The sequence below is a fragment of the Canis lupus genome, chromosome 31, assembly GCF_003254725.2.
Source record: "Canis lupus dingo isolate Sandy chromosome 31, ASM325472v2, whole genome shotgun sequence".
In the NCBI taxonomy this organism is placed as follows: Eukaryota; Metazoa; Chordata; class Mammalia; order Carnivora; family Canidae; genus Canis; species Canis lupus.
The window spans coordinates 21,636,136-21,663,456 of record NC_064273.1 but is presented as its reverse complement, the minus strand read 5'-3'; the positions used below and the strand labels follow the sequence as shown (position 1 = coordinate 21,663,456).

At 39.7% G+C, this 27,321-nt stretch overlaps 1 protein-coding gene across 2 annotated transcripts in view; it reads right to left on the bottom strand.

Annotated features, from left to right (window-relative positions):
• The window catches only part of JAM2 (junctional adhesion molecule 2), a 60,205-nt gene extending 34,733 nt beyond the window's left edge, over positions 1-25,472 (bottom strand). For both annotated transcript variants that reach the window (XM_025449632.3, XM_049104543.1), the window contains exon 1: positions 24,919-25,472. In XM_025449632.3, coding sequence (XP_025305417.1) covers positions 24,919-24,985 — 67 coding nt within the window. In that variant the 5' untranslated portion in view covers positions 24,986-25,472. The remainder of the gene's footprint in view (positions 1-24,918) is intronic.
• Positions 25,473-27,321: the final 1,849 nt, after the last annotated feature.

The following is a 27,321-nucleotide window of genomic DNA, read 5'->3' as shown; positions in this document are numbered from 1 at the left end:
TAAAATGCCTTCCCTAATAGTGCCTTCCCTAATTGGCTATAAGATTAAATAAGGTATGTAATTGCTTGGCCTACTTCCAGGCACACAGTAGATTCTCTACAAATACTTGCCTCTGAGCTCTCCCCTCTCATTTGACAGTGCTTTTTTATCAATGTGACCAATGGGAGTTTAGTGTTTTACAAATAATTCCACGATAATCATGTATTAGGATGGATTGCAAAAAATAGAGAATGAATTGCTAGGGTTATAGATTTTTCTCCCTTCTTTCCATGATTAGCACGAAGTCTTCATTACAGTGACTGCTTAGAGCAACAAGTCCTGTGTTTAAACTTGACCTCTTCTTTATGCTTGCTGTGACATATTTGGGACAGCTACAGCCTCTTCGGGCTGTGCCTCATCTTGTGTAAAACCTGATTTATGCCGTTGAAGCCTTCCCTAACTACTTTCATTGACACAGCTCACCACACCGTTCATCTCCATATCACCTTCTACACCTAGCATCTAGGACGACACACTTCCCTAGCTTTCCTTCTCACAGGTCTTATCCTTATTCATCTTCTCCTCTCTGCCTCTCTGCTTTCTCCTTTAATGGGGTGATCCAGGCTCATGGCATTGAACACCCCCAGATATAAACAATTCCCAAATATATACCTCCAGTCTAGATGTCTCTGCTGAACTCCGGACTCAGATTCAAATGCCTATTTAATTCTGCCACTTGAAGGTTTAACAGACATTTCAAACACTATGTCCAAATCTTATCTTTCTCTGTAAAGCTGTCCCACTTACCCCAACTCAGATGATTGCAACTCTATTCTTCCAGTTGTTTGGCCAAAAATTCACACTTATCCTTAATGATTCCAGTTACCATAGCCCATATCCAATTCATCAGCAAATCCTATTAGCTCTCCCTTCAAAACGCATCCAGAATTACCTCTGACTACTTCCATTGCTACCATCTGGTCTGAGCACCATCATCTCTGCCTGGATCCCTGCAATAAGATTCCTGATTGGCTTTCTATTCTTAGATAGAATAGAATTCCTGTCACTCTAAAATCTAATTTCAATGCATCCACTACAGTGATCCATTAAAATGCTAAATCAGATCATGATGTTCTTGCTTAAAACCTAGGGCCAGCTCTCCATTTCCCCCAAAGCAAAAGTAGACACCCTTACATTGGCCCTGAAGCCCTACACAATCTGGCCTCGCTCCCTTTCAGCCTCCTTTCCTGAATTCTTCCCTCTCTCTGCTCCAGGGACATTGGCCTTGCTCATCCTCAAAACAGGCCAGGTGAGGCTGCTCCCCCACCTGAAAGATTCTTCCTTCAGATGTCTATTAACTCTCTTAATTCTTCAAGACTTTGTTCAAAGGACACCTCCGTAATGGATTCTGCACTGGCCACCTTCTTCCATAGTGCAACCCCAACTCCATCTGACCGTTTTCCTTCCAAACTTCCTGATTTCCTTAATCCTGCTTTGATTTTCTTTTTTCCATAGTGCCTATCACCTTCTAACACACAATATAATGTACTTATGTACTGAAGGCAGGGGCCTTTATTTTCTTACCTATATCCCAAGGACCAAGAATTGCTTGATTTGTAGTAGATACTAAATAAATATTTGCCAAATGACTGGAAACAAAATTAATTATGGAGAAAATGGAAATGAAATATAAAAAGCTATGCTTAATTTTTTGAATTGAAGGATGAGCTCCACAAGATTAATCAATGAAAGATTCTGAAGCAGCTAATCTTGAGATTAAAACCACCTTATCACACCACTGTGTAGAATTAATTTTCATATTGCGCTGCAGCAAAAATTACATAGTAGTAGCAGCATGCAGTATGTGGAATAGTTACCTAAAATGTGATTTTATTCTATTATTTTTTAAAGATTTTTAAAATTTATTCATAAGAGACACAGAGAGAAATGCAGAGACATAAGCAGAGGGAGGAGCATGCTCCCTGCAGGGAGCCTGATGAGGGACTTGATCCCAGGACCCTGGGATCATGCCCTGAGCCAAGGGCAGACACTCAACCACTGAGCTACTCAGATGCCCCTAAAATGTGATTTTTTAAAAGTTTTTTAAAAAGATTTTATTTATTTATTCAGAGAGACACACAGAGAGAAAGAGGCAGAGACACAGGCAGAGGGAGAAGCAGGCTCCATGCACCGGGAGCCTGACGTGGGATTCGATCCCGGGTCTCTAGGATCACACCCTGGGCCAAAGGCAGGCGCTAAACCACTGAGCCACCCAGGGATCCCCTAAAATGTGATTTTAAAAGCCATAAATTACTGTTTTTATTTTTTTAAAAGATACCTTTTAAAAATGTAATTTTAAAATCCTAATTATAATAATACAAGGTAAGTTTTATTTTTTAAAAGTAAAATTACTTGCTTTAAAAGGTTTTTTTTGATATGTAATTTAAAATAATTTAAAAGTTTCAATGTGTAATTTTAAAATAACTATATATAATATATGTAATATATATGTAATATATATATAATTATATATATATATTTTGTGTGTGTGTGTGTGTGTGGCATCTTGGATGGGCCAGAATGTCCAGTTATGTAGTCAAACATTATTCTGGATGTTTCTGTGACAGTGTTTTGGGATGAAATTGACATTTAAATGGACAGACCTTGAGTAAAGCAGATGGCCCTTCCTACCTTGGGTGGGCTTCATCCCGTAAGTTGAAGGCCTGAACAGAACAAGAGACTGGCTTCTCCTGAGCAAGAAGTAATTCTGTCAGAAGACAACCATTGGACTTGAACTGCAACATTGGCTATCCCTGGGTCTCCAGCCTGCTGGCCCACTCTGTAGATTTTGGACTTGCCTGCCTCCTTACTACCATGAGGCACGTCCTCAAAATAAATCTTTTTATTTATATACACTTCCCATTGGTTCTGTTTCTCTGGAGAACTCTAATACAAGCACCATCATGAATTACAATAATAAATTAATTTCGGAGTGTCTAATAAAAGTGTGCTTTGCATCTTAGGAGTTCTTTTAGGAGGTTCAGCAGGACTTTTAAAAAATGTTTCATTGTCATTTATGTCTCAAGAATAGTGATCTAGAACAATCTTAAGTAGTCAAACTCTCTCCTCTAAGCCTTAACAAACACCTTCCTCTGAGCCACATCTATATCTCAGGGACAATGGATAGTCTTCCTTATCCTTTTCACACAGCCTTCTCTTGGAGGGGAGGTGTACACAGGAGTGGAGGCTGTCTCCTCTTCATTAACATTCTCTCCAAAAAAAAAAAAATTCTCTCCAATCTTCAAGGCCTCTTCTCAGTCTTATCACTTCTAGAAAGTTCTCCTGTGAAAGCTCTAAGCAACATCTTGACAAAATCCACTTTGATGAAATTAAGTAGCATTTTATGACTTGCCAATTTGATAGTTTTTGTGACACCATTCTCTCCTGGTTCTCTTCTCTGATGCTCCTTTCCTTTCTCCTCTTCCTCAGATTGGCCACTGACTCTTAGCATTTGATAGAAAGATGAGGTCATGAAGGTTTGAGAAACATCCAGTCAATATGTTAAACAAGAGTGCCTGGCTGGCTCAGCTGGTAAAACATGCGACTCTTGATCTTAGGCTTGTAAGTTTGAGCCCCATGTGGGGTGTAGAGATCACTTAAAAATGAAATCTTTGGAAGAAAAAGAGTTGAACAAAATTCTCCATTGTAGGAGTTATTAGATCCTTGAACATGCTAAGGAGCATTGTGACTCTCCAAGGGGAAATATAATTTAGAGCATGAACACTGGAGTAGAATAAGAGAGGAAAAAGCCCAAGAGAAACTTCTGTAGAAGTCTGAGAAGAGGTAAGGGGACACAAGAAAAACTAGGGCAGAATGATGTCACGGAAGTCAGGGGTGGGCAGACTTTCAAGGAGTGTCAACAATATTGAATGTTCCAGGGAGGTCAAGTAAGGTTTTAATGAAAGTAAGCTGTGAATTTAGAGGCTAGCAAATCATTGGTGATACAATGAGAGTAATTTCAGTGGCATGGGAAAGGAGCAGACTGCAGCAGGTTGAAAGGTCATTACAAGAAGGGAGATAAATCCAGATCACCAATTCAAGAGCTTTATGACAGAATCATGGTGAGCTTTTTTTTGCCACTGCAATTGTAGGGACTTGAACATGTTTGTAGCCCATGACTGGAGAGAAGATAAGTTGAAGATCTAGAATGGATGATGGGACACAGGCCCCAAGGAGACTGCAGGAATAGCATTATGGGCACAGGTAAGAAATCAGCTTTCAGTGGGAGGGATGGCTCTTTGGTTCCGGATGGAACTTGCTAAGGATGAACACAAATGTGCACAGGTTTCAATGCAACTGCCTCACTCCTACATGAGGTACCTGCTTCCAACATAATCTGATCAGATTTATTTTTTTTTTAAGATTTTATTTATCTATTTGAGAGAGGGGCAGAGAGAGAGGCAGAGGGAGCAGCAGACTCCCCGCTGAGCAGGCCTTAATGATAACTTCAATAATTCTTTCGTAATATTAAAGGTTTATAGCCTCTTTGCACAAAAATCTAAAAGTAATTTTCACATTGCATAACTAAACTGTCACTGTAACTACATATAAAAGGAAAAAAAAAGAAATATATTTTGGTGAAACAGGTGCACATGAACACAGTTATTCTTCGGTGCATTCTAGAGTCATTATTTTAACATTTTTTTCCATTTAATTTTTTTCTCTCACATCAGCTAAAAATTAACCCTGGAAAGGGAAAAACTGCTTCCCTAAAAATAGAATATATAATAAGTTTCCTATCTTCTATAGACTGAAGAATTTACTGCAGTAATGAAATACATGTAATTTGCATCCATTTATTTTAATTGGTTGGTTTTCAGCACTACTGGAACCTCTCTTTTTCTTTCTTTCTTTTTTCTAAAGATTTTATTTATTTGAAAGCGAAAGAGTATGAGAGAGAGAGATAGTGAGAGCACAAGGAGGAGTGAGGGAGAGGCAGAGGGAGAGGCAGAGGGAGAGGGAGAAGCAGACTCCTCACTGAGCAGGGAGGGCTTGATCCCAGGATCCTAAGATCATGACCTGAACTGAAGGCAGACGCTGAACCAGCTGAGTCACCCAGGTGCCCCAGAAGACCCCTTTTTCTAATAAATTTTTGATGCCCCTTTACTATCCTGAAACACAATCTATGGATAATATATGTTTATGGGTTTATATGTTTATATGCATATATGTATACACACATATATACATATATATGCATGTATAAAATTTGGAAAGCTAAATATAATGTTCCCTTAATATTAAAGAGAAAGAAAACAATATATAGTAAAATATTAAACACTAGAATACACAATGATAAAGAATTCAGGTATTAGTCTATTTTTACAATGTTAAACTGGACTTAAGAGAAGGAGACCAGAAGCCATTCCAAATGGTACAGGAAAATAAAGAACAGGCTTAAAAAAAAAAAAAAAAAAAAAGAACAGGCTTACTGTGGACATTGGAATAGAAGCTTGTATATTTAGTTATGCATTAAGGCTGTGCAAAAGAAAAAAATTATCTTTACAGCTAAATTAGTATAAGCTATTCGCTCAGATAGCTATAAAGTTTTCACTTATATGGACATGAAGTGGGACGGGAAAATCATGAAGGATGCAGGATGAGGGACACAGGAAGTTGTTTATTTTACACTGGCACACAGATATTTATCAGCTCCGGTCTCTGCCCAGCAGGTGTATAGCACCCAACCATCATTGTAACAATCAAACAGGTCCCCAGAACTCCACAACACACCCCAGGGCAGTAACCCCCATTGGTAGCTCCCCATCGAATTCCTTGAACACACACTTAGCTAATTGAAACCTAAAAGCTTTGCATTACAAACTGAGTGTTCTCCACGTACACAGCTATCACATGGCCTATAAAGTTAATTTTTTTGAGAGTAAACCTATGATCACCCACATTCCATAGGTGGTACTTATTCTCACAGTGAAACCTGAAAGGAGGTACTGGAGAGGACCCAGGATTTTTTGAGGCCTTTTTGGTACCTTTCAGTGGCTTTTCAATTCTGTTATTTTCTCTCACCTCTTTTGATTTTTAATTACTCCCTGCTCCCAATCTAAGCCCAATATAATTCTTCCTACTCACAATATGCTGTATTTCAAAGGATAACATTTTTAACGAAGAAACATTTAACCAATTTTGATGATCGAACTGGGATAATTGGTGTCTCTTAAGTCTTATCTGTCAAGAATACTATGCCTGAAGATATTTCTTTCTTTCTTTCTTTCTTTCTTTTTTTTTCAGGCATGTTCCCCCACATTCTTAAATGATTTTAAAGCTCTCTGATCCAAATCTTTAATAAAAATCTTTGAAAAGGCACACATATTGTGAAATCTTAACCCAGTTTTCTTTACCTTCAAAGATATAACACAGACACTCATCTTAATTAAGCTGCAAGTGCCTGAAGCCTAATTAGGAATCCTGGACTCAACATTCTGAAGAGTCCCAAATATTTTCTGACTGATCCTGTTCCCATGGAAACTAAAGTTGGGAAGTAGTAAAAGCCAGAAGAAATTACAAAATAGTACCACAGAAACTAGCTAAAAGAGTTATTCTTCATTTCAAAGTAAAGGAAAAAAAAAAATCCCTTTGTCCTACTATCAGATAAAACATAGCAATTTAAAAGGTACTACATATAAAAAATTTAGGAAGTGTGTGATATATGAAAATATTTATTTTTGCTTAGGACAATATTCATGTTTTTCTTTTGATATTAACTTCTAGGAAAAAAGCCAGAAAATTATGGGGACTTTTTCTATTTTCCTTTTAAATGATCTGTGATGCTACAGTGTGACTAAATTTGATAATAAATCCCTCAACAATATTAGCTGAGCTCATGTTTGGGTATTTTTCCCTTTTAGCTAAACAATATTTTCAGATCATGAAATATTTATTTAGGGCTTATGGCTAGCAGTGCTTTGATTTCAACTTGAGTTGTGAATGCAGAAGGCATGTGTATATGTTAAGAAACAACCAAAAGAAAAAAAGAAAAGAAAAGAAACAACCACGCTACAAATATACTAAATTTGAGTCATTACCCACATGCTAAATGGAACACTCCAATTATTTTCTTATTATGACAGAAAAAAATGAGCCATCCTTGCAGTGCCCCTGCGGGATACCATATGCTGATTTTAAATCCATACAGGACAAGACAGAGGCTCCCTCTCTTCTCCTGGTGCCTTTATAAGAGAACACCAGAAAAGAGCACCTTCGATCGTCCCTGAAAATCTCCTCAGCCTTTTACCTTTCCTTATACTTTCCTCCTCTCCCACGTAGGATCTGGGGTCAGCAGTTCTAACCTCTTCAAGTCTTGCCTCTGTGTATCCCTACAAATATTCCAAGCCTCTGCTTCTCATTTCTGAAACCCTGATAACAATAGTCCTGGGTACCTCATTGGAATGTTAACAGGAGAATCAAGTAATACAATTCTTTGTCAATCATAAAGTTCCTTTCAAATGCTAATTTTCTCTAGTTTTTTAATCCCTCAGGTTAGTCATAGCTTCACTCTGATCTCCCATCATTCTTCTGGCCTCCAGATAACAACTGACTTGGCAAAATTCCTCCCTGCTTCCATGACACTGGTTCTGTTCTTGTCTATTATTTCCCTGGGCACTTTCTCTTCATTGTCTCTGCTCTTTTGTATTCTCTAACTGAGCACATTCTCCAGAGTTCAGTCCTCTGCCCCTACTACGAATCAACCTCTGTGTATTCTCCCCTAGAATGTCTTCTCCTGGCGTGAATCTACCTATTTTTGTTTACCACTTAAGTACGGGGGATAGGTACAGAGAGAATGGATGCTTTCATCCTCTTTCCAATGCTCTAAAGAGACATTTTTAGTTGGATATTTTGTTGTCTCCTGACATATACAAAATAATCATTCCTTCTCAATTTAAGCACTATGACTTCTCTGGTTCTTCAAATTTACAAACTTGAAATGAACTGTTTTGATATCTTTGATGTCCCTCCATCTTTCTCATCAACCACTAAATCTTACAAATTTCTATTTTGAATGTCTTCCGGATTTAAGTGTTCCTAAATAATTTTGGCAGCTGTTGCCTTAATCCTCTACCCTTTTACCCAATACTTGGGCTATAGTTACCTCTTGCCTTCCAAGTCTATCCTATATGTAAGCCTCAAAATTATTGTTTACCCTAAATACCATCTTTTTGGTATTTTTGGTATATTGCTTCACTGTTCAAGACTTCTGGCAACTTCCTGATGACGACTGCATCAAATAGAGACTTTATACATAATATACAATCAACTCCATGAATACCAAGCCATTTCTTGTGCCTTTTCAAAATAAAGCTCTGTGTTCTAACCAATAAGAAATCTGAAAGAGGCAGTTTAGAATGAAAACAAGTTCTCAACACCACACAAAATCATTTTACCATCTAAGTATGGTACATTTTTTTCCCAGTTGAAAACAAAATGTTAAATTATGAAGAACTCTAATCATCATTATCAAACCCCCTCATTTTACAAATAAGGAAAATAAGATCCAAAGAAAATAGTTTTCTAAAGCCTTATCAAAAACGAAGGGCGGAACTGACACAATCTTAGTTCTTTGCATCTCAACCTCCATTTTATTTATACCATACATTTTGCTTCTTTGTAAATAAGTAGCATTTATGGTTTGAAGTTTAAGGAGATCCTTGACCCTCCAATTGAGACATTTTACCTAGACTTTTAACTTACAAATGTAAGAATGTACCACTACCAAATAGACTGAGAACTCCATAATTTATAAAATTAATCAATTTAAAAAGTGAGGGTGATTCTACCCACCATCCCAGTCAGTGTGAACATGCCTCCGAGTTCTGTCATGGAAAATGTAACTGATATCTTTCAGGTAAAAGATGAGTAACCATCATTCCTTGGAGAAAAAAAAAATACATTCAACACACTTATTGGTGAGATAACTTTGCTCTCTAGAAGAGGTATTTCTTCCAGATGTCCATCAACAGATGAATGGATAAAGAAGATGTAATATATAATACACACACACACACACACACACACACACACACAAAGGAATACTACTCAGCCATCAAAAATATTGAAATCTTGCCATTTGAAATGACGAGGATGGAACTAGAAGGTATTATGTGAAGCAAAATAAGCCAATCAAAGAAAATTATAATATGATCTCATTCATATGTGGAATTTAAGAAACAAAACAGAAGAGCATAGGGGAAGAGAGGGAAAAAAATCAAACAAGATAAAATCAGAGGGGGAAACAAACCATAAGAGATTCTTGATCACAGGAAACAAACTGAGGGTGGCTGGAGGGGAGGGGGATGGGATAATTGGGTGATGGACATTAAGGAAGACACATGATGTAATGTAATGAGCACTGGGTGTTATATAAGAGTGATGAATCACTGACCTCTACCTCTGAAACCAATAATACCTTATCTGTTAATTAATTGAATTTAAATTTTAAAAAATAAAAATAAAATAAACAATAGAAGTTATTATTTCTGTATCCCATTTCTAAAATTATTTGTCCTTTTATTTTCTAATAATAAAAAATAAATTTCCTCAAATCTTCTAGTCTATGTAATGAAAAAGGCTGTCTTGACTGATCTCATCATCAGTGAGAGATTTTAGTAGTCACCAAAGATGAATAGTTGAATATGTGGAATGGTGCAAGCTAGAGGGACATGACTTGTTTGTTCACATAGTTAGGACTCTATATATAAATTCTATTAGAGGAGTATGATGCAGTCTTGCTTCTATGATAAAAGTAAGAGGTAATGGGATGAGAAGTGAAGTGGAACTCCTGCCTCTATTAACGTCTATATCCTCTTGCTCATGAATTCAGGGTGTATTTGGGGAAAATGTTATCCCATATAGAAATTGCTTCTGACATAAATGACTACAATGAGAGTGTGCATAAGCTGCTGACACAGGCTCTGGGCAGCCTCTAAATGCCTTTAATTCTTTCATTCTTCCCCCACAACCAGAGTCTTCTCTAGAGAATCCCTAGAGCTTTGGGGTCTTCAAGGTTAAAGGAACTCTGGGAAATTAGATCTTACAAAGACCTCATTTGGAACTTGATATTAAGTTTTAATGATATAGATTTGAACATTAAATGAATATTTTAGAAAATGTGAGCAGTTTCAAAATGTGCTTGAGTTGGTATGTTAAATGCTAGATAGGCCCTTCCTCCCCCAAACAAACAAACAAACAAAAAAACCAAAAAAAACCTGAAGTAGTCTCTCCTGTTGTTTGGAAGAGCCAGAGGGTTGACAAAAGAGGCTTGATTGGACTGGCTTCCGTTAAGTAAATGCAAGAGAAAATTTTTAAATTTAATCAACTCCCTTTTTTACATTCACCTTTTTTTGTTATCAGTCTATGACTGTGACATGCACTCATCTAATGGGTACTTTTACATTTTAGGGAATAAAATATTAAAGTCCCTTTCAAAGGAACTGAAAGGTCCTTGCTACATTATGAAGAAAAACATAGCTGTTATGCAGATTTACTAACAGACTTTGCTGTATCTTTGAATACAGGATCTTTGAATTCAGTTAATGACAGGGTGTTTTGTTTGTTTTCAGGCACTTTATTTTTCCATTAGTGTGAAACAGACTAGCTAGATTAAAAAGGGGATTATTCAAATAGAATTTGAGTTTTTTTATACTGACTGCCCTGGTTCAGTAAGGTACAGAGTTTAAGAGAGCAGATATTTCAAGTAGACTTACTTTGGTCTGTTTATTTTCTCTTTAAACCAGTAGATTCTAAGGTGGATTGTCCAATAAAACCCAGAGGGCAAAGAAAGGAAATACTGAAATTTTAATATTTTTATCACATTTTTCTCTTTTCATGGGTTTAGTTATTTTATGAAAAATTTTCTTTTTCTTTTTCTTTTTTTAAGATTTATCTAAGTAATCTTTACACCCAACATGGGGCTTGAACTCACAACCCCGAGATCAAGAGCCACTCACTCTACCAACTGAGTCAGCCAGGTGCCTCTATTACAAATTTTCAAATACACACAAAAGTAGAGAGAACAGAATTATAGACTCCATATATTGATTATTTGGATTCAACAACTATAAAGGCTGCCATGTTTACTTCATCTATCCTTTTTGTTGTTGAGAAATTTTAAATCATATACATCAATCAATTTCCTTTATTGTTTTAGGAGATATCAATACAAATTAAAGTCCTATGGGCCACAATAACATTAAAATAACAAATTATAATTCATTCCTTAGTATAATCGAATACCCTGCCCTAATCAGATTTGCCTTATATCTTTTTTGAATTGGGATTCACATTGCAGCATTACACTTGCTTCTTAGGCTTTTTGTCCTATTTTGTTTTTAATCCAGAGTTAACCTGCCCTTTTCTCCTATTTGTTGACTTGTGGAAACCTAGCAGTTATTCTGCAGAACAACCCACTTTCTAGGTGTGTCTTTAATCTGTGCATCTACCTTCCTGTAAAAAGAAGATACCTGCCTAGAGGTTTGATTCAAATAAAGGTCAATTATTATTATTTTTTGAGGGATGAACACAAACACTACATAGGGAATGCTATGCACTTGCTGTTGTATTACACGATTGGCCGACTTTTAATGATGCTAAGATTTATCAGTGGTTTTAGGTGATAACAGACTGGCCATTCCATTTGAAAGGTCCCTGTCAACATTTTGTCTAATTTTTAATAATTATATGATGAACCAATGACATGTTGCAAGATGATGATTATTAGATTCTATTGTTTTTCCTATTATCTTTGCACATTTACTAGCTTGACTTCTATAAAGAAGAATTTTCTCTATCAGTCAAGGTTATATGTTATATACACAAACATAAGGAAAGCAGGCTTACTTCTGTATTTTGATTGTTAAAAATTGGGGAAGGAGTCATTGACATAGTTCTAATGGTGACCAAAGTGTAATGATTGTGGGTTTTTTTTTTTTAATCTATTGACTCTCTCTTTTAAGTGTCTGTAATTTTTAAATATTATTTTTTATTTTTTAAATTCATTTATTCATGAGAGACACAGAGAGAGCGAGAGCGAGAGCGAGAGCGAGAGAGAGAGAGACAGGCAGAGGGAAAAGCAGGCTCCATGCAGGGAGCCTGACATGGGACTCCATCCCGGGACCAACTGATCCAAGATCAGGCCCTGGGCTGAAGGCGGCGCTAAACCACTGAGCCACCAGGGCTGCCTTAAGTGTCTGTAATTAATACACTTAAGAAATAGGTTCGACATCTTTAAATCAGTTGCCTTCAACTTGTTTTTTCATTTTTGATTCTCAAATTGCCTCTAATTTGGTCAAAATGAGCCTTTTTTACGTTGATTCCTGTGTCCTTTAGACACGATCCCATTAGCTTTGGGAGATTACTTGCTTTCTGTCTGGCACAACAAAATAAATGTTTCCAGACTCCTATCCACCCAACCCTAAACATGGAATCAGATGCTCCTCTACAGATCCCTGGTCACTACTAGCGTGGAATGGTATTCAGAGATCACAATGTGTATGCTCATTTTTATGGTGCTGTAGGATAGATTTTATTATTATTCCCAACTACTCATTCCCTTCCCACTTACTATCACATGATATCCAGGGCCTCCTGGCAGGTAGGATACACTTCCTCAACCCAGTAGCAGGTTTGGCCATGTGATTGCTTTGACCAATAAACATATACCCTGGTAAGCGAAAGCTTGAAGGCTAATATAGTTCAATCTGTCTCTGGCTTTTTCCTTGACCACAAGAACTATCTGTCCCAAACAGGTTAGCTCCTTGAGCCTGGGGCCTAGGATGAGAAAAAGACATGCAGAGCAGAGATTCTGCAGCTGACATGGAAACACTAAAAGGGGATGTAAGCAAAAGTAACCTGTCCAATGACTGAGATTTTTAGGTTATTTGTTACTTCATTAAAACTAACTGATACAGGTCATTATTTCACCTAGAACTTTTTAGGAGACAGAGATAGGAAATATGCAGTTTGGGAAAGAAAAAAAGCTTTAGTTCATACGGATTATTTCCAATTCAAATACACATGATAGGACTTTTACTTTGTTTTAAAACGTAATATTTGTATCTTTTTTTTTCCTTCACTGATAATCTTAATATTTAGGTCATTACAGTTATTGATTTGCATTATCCTGCAGTATAATTTCAAAAATAACACCCTTGTTTCAAATTATTTTCATTTAAAAATGTATTTGCAGCTTTAATTATCCTTAAAATAAATTCTCCTACTTAGTGGAATATTACATTCTAAGCTCAGACTGGAATAATTCTTTCCTCTGCATGGTTATATCGCTGGTTTGATACACAGTAGGTTTTTTTTTTGATACACAGTAGGTTTATTTCTTTCCACTTGTTTTCAATGTTTAGGATGGCTGTTTTAGTGAATTTTTCTTTGAAACAGACATTTTTGTTTTTACAACCAAATCTATGTAGTAAGTTATTAAAAGAAATCAGCTCCATTTCTGCCCCTTTCCACCCATTGTGAGTGGTCTTCATTTAACCTTCCAGTATTTCTTTCTTACATAAAATGCAACGTGCTACATTATACTATTCTGCACTTGCTTTTCTCATTTGTGATACCTATACCTGGAGATCATACTCATTCCTTTTTACAGCTCCATTGCATATCATTCTGTTATTTATTTATTTATTTATTTATTTATTTATTTATTTATTGGAGATTGTGGGCATTTGGTTGTTTTCAATCTTCTTTATAATAAATAAATAATTTTGAAATAAGCAATCCGATTCATCAATCATGTTTTTTTGTTTCATTTACCTTTTTTAAAATACAGCTTTGCAACAGGCTCCCAGTAGTGGGGTGGATGAGTCAAAGTAGACATACAATTTTTCTACATATTGCTGAATTTTTCTCCATGGCAGATAGATCACTACCCAGCCCCTCAGCAGGGAGAGGGCCTGTTTGCACAGAGCTTCAATAATAGAGGATGCAGATGAGTTATGTGTTTTTGCTAATCTGGCAGGGAAGAGAGGTTATCTTTGTGACAGTTTAATTTGCATTTAAGTGATGTTGAATGCAGTGTCATATCTGAAGAACTATTAAAATTTTTCTTCTGGGAACTCTCTGGGGTTTGTCCTGTATGCATGCCATTTTTCCATTTTATTCTTTATATTTTTATTTTCTTTCCAGTTTTAGGACTTGTTGTATATCAGTGGCAATACTCTTTGGCTGAGATTTAAAGTGCAGATATATTTTTCCCAATTAGTCATTTGTCTTTCGATTTGTGTGTGGTATTTTATTTTTTTTCATGCAGATATTCTTTTGATATATAGTTTATAGAAGAATACATCCATGCTTTGGGGTTTTTTGGGGAGGGGGATGAATTTATTACTTACTGACATTTAGAGTTTTGATCCATTTGGAGTTTATCATGTACACTCAGAATCAGATCCATTTTCTCTCAAATGACTACCCAATTGTAACAATATTTATTACAGTTTTTATTACAATATTTTATTACAGTTTGAGAGACTCCTATTTTATATATAGATAGGTAAGTGGAAAGATACATCTCATAGCTATACTAAATTTCCAAATGAATTTGGGCCAATTCCTGGACTTTATATTTTATTCTATTGATCTGTCAGTCTATTCATATACTAGTCTCACAGTGTTTTAATGATAGAAGTTTTATCAATTGCTGTAGTATGGGACAATCATCACCTCACTTCTGCCCAAAGACATTACTGCTGATTTATTTTTCATTATCTCACTTGTTTGATACTTATTTTATACATCTTTTATAATTAATGCAATAATATTGATACAGAAATATGTGTATATAATTCATTACCAAAAATGTATGTTGGGGCATATGTTCTTTTTTTATTTAAAGATTGTATTTATTTATTCATGAGAGACACACAGAGAGAGGCAGAGACATAGGCAGAGAGAGAAGCAGGCTCCTCACAGGGAGCCCCATGTGGGACTTGATCCCCAGACTGGGAGTCATGCCGTGAGCGGAAGGCAGACACTCAAGGTGTCCCAGGGGCAAATGTTCTTCTTAAGAGAAGTAGGACATGGAATAAAAAAAGTCTGAAGGACCAGTGCTCCAGGCAGTGTTTTTTTGAACATTTTGGCAGATTTTCTGGGAGAATAGCACACCAGAGCTGAAAATCTCAGGATGCATCTAACCCTGGCATTTGCAATGAGAGACTACCCTTGGACCTAATTGATGAGTCACCTGGATCCAGAAGAAACTATTCACTGATAATAAGCAGGTGTCAAGATCCCTAAGAAGATAGGACTACTGGACACGAATGCCTAGGAAAACCATCTTTGGTTGTAAATAAGGATTGGGCCCTCCCCTCTCTCTTAATAAACTTTTACCTATTGTGGGACATGGATTGCTAGGGTATCAACAGAGTGGACCACGAGGGGAAAGTCTGGAATCCCCTGTTCCACAGAGTACTTTTACAACTCTCTAACATCCTGTGTTGAATTTTATCTCAGGAGACTTGAAAGGAGGTATTGTTTGATTCATCTGGGCTTTTAATTCATCTGAGCTTTTAATCACTAATTCAAGAGGAGCTTATATGGGTTTTTCATTTCGTTTTGTTTTTGTTTTTTATAATACACAATGGCATTAGGCAATCAGCAAAATTTCTTAAAACTCTGTAAGGCAGGCCAGTCTCTATATTACCATGTAACTCTAAACTCTAGGGAGGCTACAGATTATGAGGGAGGTGGGAGTTCTAAGAGCAGTAAAATTATTTACTTATTATTTATTTATTAGGGAAAATTAATTTTACGTATGTCTTAGGATTCCCTAGTATTAAAATGTAATTTTAGGAGGCTAAGAAACAAATAAACATTAAACTCCAGGTTACTCCCTTCTATTCATTGAACTATCAGAGAATCATCATGTGCCAGGCATGATTCTAGGTGCTAGACACAATGATGTATTGTCTCTGTCCTTGACAAACTGGCAATCCAGAGAGAAGCACATGTAAACACAGTTAGCAGTAGCCCAATAAGTACTGTAAGGGAAGCAGGAACATACCAAGAGCACCAGGAGTATAATAATATGTGGTAGACTTTGGCTCTGAGGAATGGATGAGCTGGGGAGGATTAAGAGAAGGTATTTGGGGCACCTGGGTGGCTTAGGCATCTGTCTTTGGCTTGGGTCATGGTCCCAGGGTCCTGGGATCGAGCCCGGCATCTGGCTCCCTATTTATCTGGGAGTCTGTTTCCCCCGCTCCCTCTATCCCTTCCCCTGCTTGTGCTCTCTCTTTCTCAAGGAGATAAGTAAAATCTTTTAAAAGAGAGAGAGAGAGAAAAGAAGCGGGTTAGATCTTCAGGGAGTAATTGCATTTGGCACATGGAGAAAATTTCAACAATGATAACACAACAGCAGAGAAAATGGCTGGGAAGGAGAAACATTGTCTAAAACATTTTATCTAAAATAGTAGTTCACTCCCTTAACACACACCCACACAGGGTGCAAAAGCATCTGACTTGTTCTGGGACCAAAAGCATTGTTTGGGGCCAAAGTACAATGATCCACAGCTCCCATCAGCTTAGGTACAATTTTTATCCCATTTTTAAAAAAGATTCTATTTATTTATTTGACACAGAGAAAGAGAGAGAGCCCAAGCATAAGCCAGGGGGCAGGGCAGAGAGTGAGAGAGAGAGAAGCAGGCTCCCCACTGAGCAGGGAGCCCAACCAGCTTCATCCCAGGACGCTGGGATCCTGACCTGAGCCTGAAGGCAGACGCTTAGCTTAACCGACTAAGCCTTCATCCTAAGCCTTTGTCCGAGGCGCCCCTTTATCCCATTTTTTAATGACATAGCTGACTGCATGTTTAGATTATTGGACAAACAGACCCCTGAGTTATCATTTATTCCACGGTAGGAGCTCAACTTCTGATTAGAATCCATTCCTATTTTAAAGTGCCTGTAGAGCATTTTTTATATATATATATAAAAACATTAGCACAATTCTTCCTTTTCAAATTTAGCACTTTCCCAGCAGTTCAACATGTTCCCTTTTTATTTGCGGTCATTACTTCTTCTTTGGTCTCCTTTCAAAATAGCATCAGCTTGCACTTGTCCCTAAGTCTCAGCCGCTGCTGGTGTCGGTCTTCTCTGGGCGTTGGCCCCTTACCCTCTACTTTGGGCTTTTCTTTCCGCAGTATCCGAGTTGGAATTTTTTCCTTTCTAGATTTGGTCGCTGGTTTGGGAGTTTATGTCCTTCTGTTTTGTTATATTCATTTTGTTTCCCTACTTACTTTTGTTGGTTTTAACTAGAAGGTAGCCCCTGCTGCACTTTGGCTTAAGGAATTTAAAGGCCTCTGCAAGATGTTACCGTGAGTCCTGTTTGTGAGACAGAGCTCTGGGTTGTGGCTTAATTTACTAGTAAAAATAAAATTTTTGCATGGGGTGCCTAGGTGGCTCGGTTGGTTAAGCTTCTGTCTCTTGGTTTAGCTCAGGGCAAGATCTCATGGGATGTGGGATCAAGCCCTTCCACACCCCCCCCAGGCTTTGCACTCAGGAGGGAGTCCACACTTGGCCTTGGAGAATCTCTCTGCCCCTTTCCCCACTCACATGCTCTCTCTCTCTCTCTCTAATGTAAATAAGTAAATCTTTAAAAAAAAAAAAAAACGAAATATATTTCTGCAGGAAGGCACAGAATATCATATATAATATGATTTGATTTGTTGGAAGGTGCAGAACAATAAGCACAGCAAATTTTGATTTTTAGTGTGTGTGTTTTTTAAGATTTTATTTATTTATTAATGAGAGACACAGAGAGAGGCAGAGACATAGGCAGAGGGAGAAGCAGACTCCACCCAGGGAGCCCGATGTGGGACTTGATCCCAGGACCCTGGAATCACAACCTGAGCCAACCAGGTGCCCCTGATTTTTAGTTTTAAAGAAACTATACAGGTATGCTCCTATAGGCTGGAACTATATTTCCCCCCCCCAATTTTTCTGGAACTATATACAAAAAACTTAAGAGTGAGTTATCTGTAAGGAGTAGAATAAAAGTCAGAGGAGTTATTTTTCATTTCTGTACTGTTGGAATTTACCCTATACATACCTTGTTTTTAATTAAATGTGTAAGTAAATGCATTCAACAATGATCTACTTTTGTCTCTGATTATGCCCTTGAAGTATTTAACAAGTTTTTACAGTGTGAGCAAAACTAAAACTGAAAACAGCAAGTGACTGCTTTGACAAAAGGAGAATAAGTGAACTGGGAATGCCTAGAATAAAGGAGAAAGACCAGATTAGGCTTTTTCACTCTTTACCAGTTTAAAAACAACTCAGTCCCAAACTCTCCCTGTGAAAAATTTTGAAACCCAAATGAAACAGAAAATCTAACAAATAAAAACTGACATAATGACATAAGAAAGTGAGAGAAAAAGGCAAAATTCTTCAGTTAAGAACTAAAACTCCCATCTGTTAAGATCACAAGGATTCTTGAGGTGCCTGGGAGGCTCAGTTGGTTAAGCATCTCCTCATGATTTCAACTAAAGTCATGATCTCAGGATCCTGTGTCAGCCTCTACGCTCAGTGGGGAGTCTGGTTGGGGATTCTTACTCTCTCCCCCCCCCCAAATAAATAAATCTTAAAAAGAAAAAAAAAAGATCACAAAGATTCTTGCTTAGTACTATTTGAGCCAAGACAGTGGAGAGCTAAGAGAATAGCTCTTGAAACACTTTCATGGGACTAGGTCCAGTGGTTCTTTGCTTCTCTGTTCATAAAATGTGGCAAACATTTCCAACCCCTTCACTGCCTGAAGATTCCAAGAGTAGGAGTCTGTGGTCCTGGTAGCAAGCATTCATTTGAGCATACTCTTTCTTCCTCTTTCTCTCCTTTGGTCCCTCTCTCCTCCTTCTCTCTCCACCTCTATCCCTCTATCTCTCTGCATCTCTCATACATGCACACCCTCACACACTTAGTAATACAGAGGGCCACTCTTTTTCCCCATCAAATCCAATCTAATCACCCGCCTAAGGATGGCCACATGGGAAACAGGTAAAACAATACCAAGGGAAGACAAAACCAGGGGTGGGAAAGAGAATAATACTGAAAGAGGATAAATAGTGGTCCCAAAGTTTCATGTTTAGATGTTGGGAACTGAACAGGAAGCTGGAAATATTTGCAGTGTACACAATTCTTAAAAATTCCTTAAAAACCAAAGAACCATTTTTCTCAAATCCCTGATTAAATTTAACTAACTAAATTTCAGATATAAAACAATTTCCTGTGGGTGAATGTAAATGTCTAATCAAATATGTGCATATACATATTTCAATGAGCCACAGAAAATACTTCCTATTACTTAAGAAGTAGCCTGGACCACTCCAATAGCATCTCACTGGGCTCCCCACTTCAACATCCCACCCACCCATCCTGCCCATTCTCCACACTTCCATCCACTGTGTTCTCTTTGAAAGGCAAATCTAACTGATACTCAGTGTTTAAAAAGCCTTCAATGGCTTCTCCTAGTCTTTTTTAGGATAAATTCAAAATCCTAGATATGACCCACAAGGCCCGCTTTCCACCTGGCGGGGACCTTTCATCCTCCCCTGTCCTCCATGCTCTGGCCATACGGAACTTCTTCCATTCCCTGCTTGCTTTTCCCCAAGTACCTCTGTGCAACACTGTTCCCTCCGTATCTGAAATGGTCTCCCCACTCCTTTACTTGTCTAGCATATTCTTTTCATGTAGATAGACAGGTAGCTACAGATATACATGCATGAGTATTCTGTAATAAAACTTTAAAAAATATATTTCAAAATAAAATCTTTAAATAATAAAAGTAAATAAAACTGTTTAAACTAGAATAAACTTATGAAACAGTTCATTATCTGTGTTTGGAATAGGACCCTCATAACTGTAGGAAATCCATTATAAATGATTATATGAATATTTAACTCCACCACCCCCAAATGTTATCAACAATAACAGTACAAGTTTTCTAAGTGTGCTAGACATGTGTACACATTTAATTCTCCCTACTTCTCTACAAAGTAAATCTATTATTGGGATTATCACCATTACAGATGGGTAAACTGACACACACAGACCAAATAGCTCATAGCAGATCCGTTAGCTGGTAAGTGCACACAGAACTCAGCATCAGAGCACATGTTCTTTACTGCTACACTCTGTGATCTGAAATATAACTCAAAAAATACAGTTCTCTATCACTATAAATTATAATTTAAAGGTAAAAGTTGTGGTCACTCCATGGGGTCTAGAATATTCTTGGCTACAAGGCTGATTACACATTACTGGGCACACCCTAATTTTGGTTGGGGTGATGGTTTCCCAGAGATGTCTACATCCTAACCCCAGGAACCTATAAACATGTTACCTTACATGGTAAATATGAATTAAGGTTGTAAATAGAATTGAAGCTGCTAACCCAGCTAACTTTGGGATGGAAAGATAATCCTGGATTACCTGGGTAGGCCCAATGTAAATATAACGGCCCTTGTAAGTGGAAGAGGGAGGTAGAAAAGAGAGAACAAGATTTATGGCAGCCTGGCACCACTGACTTTGAAGCTGGAGGGACAGGGCCCCGAGCCAATGGCTTCTAGAAGCTGGAAAAACAGCTGGTTTTCCCCTGGAACCTCCAGAAGACAGCTGCCCTTCCCATACTTTGATTTGAGCCAAGTGAGACCTACTTCAGATTTCTGGCCTCTAGAACTTTCAGATAATAAATCTGTGTTGTATTAAATTTGTGGTAATTTGTTTCTGCAGCGATAGGAAAACTCATACAGTTGGATTGTTTTTCTGAGTTCTGGTCATGTGAACAGTAACACCTCCCAAGAAAACAGTACCCAGTGTTTTCTTTCTCTGTTTCTGCCAAAGAAAGCACTTGACCTAGATTCTGATTCCCCTTTTCTGTCTTCACCTTCATCTTCCTCAAAGCATCAATGTGGCAACACAGGTATACTGGAGTACTGACTCAGCAGTGTTATGGGATGAAAAGGTTATTTTAAATAATGGCCTTTACAGATTTCTTCTGGCTCAACTTCAATACAGTGGCTCTAGCCTCCAGAGTTCAAAACATCTTCTCTACAGAAACCATGGGTAGAGCAAACATATGTAAATGCACAGAGGCTCCTCTCATTAAACTGCTCTGGTGGAAGGATAATGAGTGTTTTCAGTCTTAAGGAATTTACTTTTCTCTTTATGCTGATTTTTTGTTTTAGACTTCTTCCCTTTGAAGGCCATTTCTGTTTCAGTTTTAAAACCGTTATCAGGTCTACCAGTAAGCCCAACCTGACCTTTATTCTCATCAGATAATTAAGATCATGCCAGGATGGAACTTGTTCTCTGCAGATGATGCTTTGTTCTTAACAATGTTTACAGAGGGCAGAATTTTCCTGGCACTGGTTCCCTGGAGTGCTCTTTTGGGTCAGTTCCACTACTGGGTCAGAACTTTGTGATTTTGCAGAAGATCTGACTTCTCCCTCCTCCACATTCCTTATCAGTTGATGAAATATTACAGACTCAGGCCAAGAGGCCTGGCTTGGGTACCAGTCCAGATTTGAAGACCAACTGCTACCAGCCAGGTAGTGTCAAGAACAGCACACTGCTCTCATTAACATCTAACTGCTTGGCTTAAATGTCACCTCAGAGAAATCTGACACCTCACCTATTTGGCATTAGTTAGGGCGTCATGATTTATATTGCAATTATTAATTCCATCCATCCATTTCTTCCACCTCATTCCCTTCCTATCTGATCAACAGGTATCTATTTACACCTACTATTCATCAGGCACTTTGCTTGGCACTGTACATACAGTGGGGAGCAACTATAAAGAAATTCCTTCCGTCATGGAGTTCCCATTTTAATGGTAAACAAAAATATAGTTTCACTAAACACACAAGTAAATGTCCATATTTCAAAAGGTACACTGAACTCATAGTCCAAATAATGGCGGCAGCAGCGACTACAAAATTCTTCCAAACTACTAAGAAAGAAATAAGAATATGGACAAATAAAAATAAAAGGAAAGAATGGAATACGTATGGTATTATATATAATAGGATCAGAACAAAAGGGTGGTACAGTTATATTTGGGATGGATATTAAAAAGAGGAGTCTGTAATTAGAGAATAAGAAATCCACAGTCTTTTTTTGAATTTTGAATGAAGATAGTGGAAAGGATTAAGTGCTCAGCTAGAAAAAGAGAGAAGTCCAATTATCTATGGAACAATTTCTCAGATCTTCAAACCCCAGTTCCATTCTTTTCAGTCTCCATAAATGATGTTGCTTGAGCCTTGAGGGTCATGAACTGTAAGTTGAAGATATGTTCTGTCTCATGCATTTGCTGAGAACTTAAAAAGAGAATATTCAAGAAAGTCCGTAGTACTGTTTTTGGATCTCAACATGAAACCTGAGTAGACAAATCACAAATAGGACTGTGGAGTGAAACTCAGCCCTGAAAAACATTCTTGTTTTTCAATAACACTCTTCAATAACACCTACACCTTGGTTTCTCCCATCCAAGTACTAACTAGGCCTGACCCTGCTTAGCTTCCAAGAGCAGATAAGACAAGGCTTGTTCAGAGTGGTATGGTGGTAGACGTACATCTTGGTTTCTAACACCATTCTCCAATAAAAGGAACCAGGGCTTTTTGGAGAAATGGCCAATCCTAGGCCTGGAGCAGGAAATATACAAGATCAGCCTGAAGCATTCTGTGTTACCAGAAAGTAAGAAGCACTAAAAACAAAAAACAAAACAAAACAAAAATATATATATAGCAATGGGGGTATGTCAGAGGATACAGAAACCACTAGAACTCCCAGTGGCCAAAACTGGAAGCATTTCAGTACTAAAATAAATAAAATCACATTGAACTATAAATCCAAAGTATAAAATAAATATTCATAAGCCCATACTGATATAGGATCTAGAGAAAACATTAAAAAAATCAGTTAAGGGACATTCAATAAAATACTTCATCAGTACTCCTCAAACTTGACAAGGTAATAAAAAACAAGGGAAGTCTGAGGAACTGTGACAGCTAAGAGGAGCCTAAGGAGGCAGGGCTGTTAAATGTAATATAGTATCCTGGATGAGATCCTGAAATAAAAAAGGACATCAGGTAAAAATGAAGGAAATTTGAATAAAATATGGAGTTCTAAATAAAATATTTAGTTCATAATAATATACCAATATTGTTTCATTAATTATGACACACGTATCATACATACTAACAAAATATTAATAAAAGGAGAAGGTGGATGTGGTATATATGGGAACTCCCCATACTATCTTCACAATATTTCCTCAAATCTACTGTCATAGAATAACTAAGTTTATCTGAAAAAAAGAAAAGAAAAGAAAACATTCTTGCAATGCCAGACCTTGGGCATCCCGGGGAACAACACAGAAAAGGTCTATGCACACTCCCAAACTCTTCCCCCCTAGGAGTGAGGGTTAGAAGAGCCACTGATTAGATTTACCTGAAGTCTGAACGAGAGGTTTTTCTGCCCATTTATCTAAGCCTGTGTTTGCCTCTTGGTTATTTCTTCCCTACACATCCAAACTGCGGGTGTATTGTTTCTATTTTGATCACTGAATAAGAATAGCAGAGCAAAACCATTTTCTCTGCTTTTCATTAGTGACAATTCTAAAGTCAGTCTTTTTTAATTTGAAATTTAGGATCGTCAACGAAATACCCCACTTTTCCAACAGTTCGGTGACAATTCCTCCAGCCTGTCTCTCTGTTGTCCTTTACCATTACTGCATTTTTCCCCCCTCTGTGTGTTCAACATGATACCAACTTCAAAACTGCATAATGGTTTTATTGTGAAGCCTCGGATTCCTGGTTTGATTTTCTATAGCATAGGTCAGCACATGTCCCTTCACTGGGACAACTTGCACCTTCCTCCCCCACTAAGGTACAAAGCTCACACCACGTTGGGTTCTGCGATACTCTCTTGTGCAGCAAGAGCGTGCGTGAGGAAAAAGTCATCGTATTTTGGTATTAGACGCTCATCCGGTGGCTTATGTTAAATATTGCCAGGGCTTGGATAGCAACAATAATAACCTCTTCTATTAAAAAGAGAGAGAGAGAGAGAAGGGAAAACGAAAAACAATAGAAAAGGGGGTCTTCCCTGCCTAAGTGCTTAAGATCTAGTTCGATTTCCTCCATTTTCCTAAAAAGTTAACGCGAAGGAAACAAAATAATAGGAAACGTTCCCATGAACGTTTGAACGTTCAATGAGATTTGAAATCTCATGAGCTCAGAATCCGCGAAAATCCTGTCTGGAACCACCCCGGTGAGATGGGCTTTGGGACGTCCCCCGCTCCTGGTTCATTCAGCGTCTGCCTCTTTCTAACAATCCCAGCGCTGCACGTCCCCCGGGGACACGGCGTCCCTAACTGGATAGAGACGTGCAGGTGGAGAGGCTAGAGTACCGCGGCTCCCCTCGGCCCCCGCCCGCCCCACCAGCGCGCCGCCTCCCCCTCCTCGCCTCGGAGCGAGGCAGCCCCAACCGTGCCCGTCCCCGCTGGTACTTGGCGGGGGCCGCCCCCCCCCCCCCCCCCCCCCCCCGTGATGCCACCTTGAGGTCTCAGCATCTCAGAGGAGTCCCGGTCCTAGTGAGTTCTGCATTCAGTTCGCGCGCGGGCCTGCGTCTTTGAAAACTTACCCCAACTTTGAAAGAAGGTCAGACCCCGCCGCTGTGGACTCTTTCCATCTTCTCTAACCCGAATGCACACAATACGATAAACCGCCGGACCCCGCGCCGCCCCCCACGCCCGCCCGCACCCCGATTCCCGCTCGGGCGCCCGGGCCGCGGGGACGGCGCTCGGCGGGCGCGGGGGCCGCAGGTCGGGGTGGGGCCGGGTGGGGGAGGGGAGGGGGTACCCCAGCAACTTACAGCCCAGCGCGACCACCAGGTAGCGCAGCAGCAGCAGCAGGAGGCGGTGGCGGCTCCTCCTCGCCATCTTCGCGGGGTCCGAGCTGGAGGCTCCTCGGAGGCGGGGAGGCCGGGCGGGGGCCCCTGAAGTTCTGGGGGCGGGAGCGGAGGAGAGACGCGGGAGGGGGGTCCGTGCCCGGCCGGGGGGCGGCCCGGGGGCAGGTGTGGCCTGCGCGAGGGCTGGGAAGGGGGAGCGCGGGGGTCTGCGCTGCTCCCCCCTGGGGGGCGGGCTGGGGCGGGGTGCGGCGGGGGGGGGGGGAGGGCGGAGGATGCAGGCGAGGTGTGGGCTGGGTCCGAATGAGGGCGCGCGAGGAGGCGAGCGGCGGAAGGGAAGCCCCGGGGGCGCCCCCGCCCCTGCGCCGCGGGCCCCGAGCGGCTTTGTGTCCGGCGGGGCGCGGGGCTGCCAGCTGTCCCCGGGGCGAGGAGCCCGGGCGCGCGGGCTGCGGGGGCTGCGGGGGCCGCGGGGGCCGCGGGGGGGCAGCTCCGCCCGCCCAGCTCCAACTCCTCTCCTCCTTCCCCCTGGCACAAAACTTTCTGGGTTTTCAGCCTAGGGGGGTGGAGATTTTTGGAAAATTTCTGGCCAACTGGGAAGCTGCGGGGGGAGGCGCTCGGGGCGGGGGGGACATGGGGTTCGCCGGCTCCGCCTTGGGCGCGGGAGGGAAGACGAGAAAGCCATGGAGACTGGCGCTGGAGGGCAGGGCTCGGGGTCCAGCAGCAGCCTTGGCCCCTCCTCTGCGCGAGCCCTTAGCGCTTGGAGAGTCAAGGTGCGTTCTGCGGCTCTTTGCTTTCCGCGTGTCCGCGTTGGAAGTTCATCCAGCGGCGTGAAATATTTATCACGTCTCTTTCCAGTTACATAACTGCTGCCTGTGGAGTTCTCCACGTGTTAAAACTCCACAGCTGCCCTTTGTCAGGTTTATTTTTGGTCTACTGTGCTTTTAAAAGGGAAACCCATTCTGAATGCTCCGTTGCCTGCTTTAAAATTGACCCACACTTCGACTTGCACACACTCCAAGGGCTAAACAGGCAATTTTTGTATTTGCTCCTAGGCCCCGAAAATGTCTGGTGCATTCAAGAATAGTGACAGGTCCGGGAAAAGACCATTCCCAAGAGAAGAAATTGCTATACATCAGGCTTCTTTTTAAATTATTTATTATTATTATTATTATAATTATTATTATTATTATTTAAAGGTAGAATGATGGATAAAGGACTGAATAGAAGACAGTTGATTTAGGGGGGAAGCACATGAAGAATTCAGCTCACTGGACAAAGGCGACCAGAGTTGAGATATGCAGAGCTGTGAGGAAGGAATGAGACATCCCTGCTGTTTCCTTGGTGACAGTGATGGAAGCTTGATGCCCAAGGCAGGGAGGGGCCGAGGACCCGGGAAGTCAAAATGGCCAAAACGTTAGAGCTATACTCCAGTCAAGCAAGGAGAAGGGACAAAAATTTAAACAATTTTCTGGGCAGGAACCAGGAAAATGGAACGCTTTACAAGAGAAGTTGTTGGCGTTCTCTTTTCTCATTCTTGCCGCTATGTATCTCTTTTGCTCCTCCCTAAAGATACACACATTAAAAAGGGGGTAATTTTTTATTATTATTCCGTGACATCACATGTGAATCATTGGTTCACTCCATCATTTGTCATCCAGTTAAAGCATTTGTCAAATAGCTACATTGTGCTGGATGCTGGTGTACAATGTTGAACAAGACTGAGTCTTTGCTGGTAATGAGCTCCTAGTCTTGAGAGAGAGAGAGAGAGAGAGAGAGAGAGAGAGAGAGTCCCATCTGGAAAGCCCTCTAATACCACATGATAAGTGTTGTGGGAGAACAGGAAAAAGTAACAGCAGTTTTTATTGAGTACTTTCTCAGTGGTGGAGTCTGAATAGTGCTAATCTAATCCCCCAAGAACTCTGTAAGGGAGAGAAATATTATTCTCACTTTGCAGATGAGAAAACTGGGCTGAGAGATTCTAATGGCCTGTTCAAGGTCAAGGATAAGGGGATGTTCCTCTGTTGGAGGGTGTGCTTTATTAGGCATGGAAAGTTACAGATTTTGGAAGGCATAAGATGAGCAAAGGACATTCTACACAGAGGGAAGAGCAGGATCAAAAGCTGGGAGATCTAAAAATTATGGCTAATGTACCTGAAGGTAAAGCAATGTTCTACAGTGCCCCTTATATGTAGGATTGGTACAGAGGAGGTGGCAAGACCTGAAAAGGGGATTCGATTATGAGGGTCATTCAGTGCCATACTACAGACTCTAGACCTTATTCTGGAGTTAACTTCTGAAAACTTCAGGGTAGGTTAAAAAAAAAAAAAGAAGAAGACGAAGAAAAAGAAAATCCATGTTTTAGAATTGTGC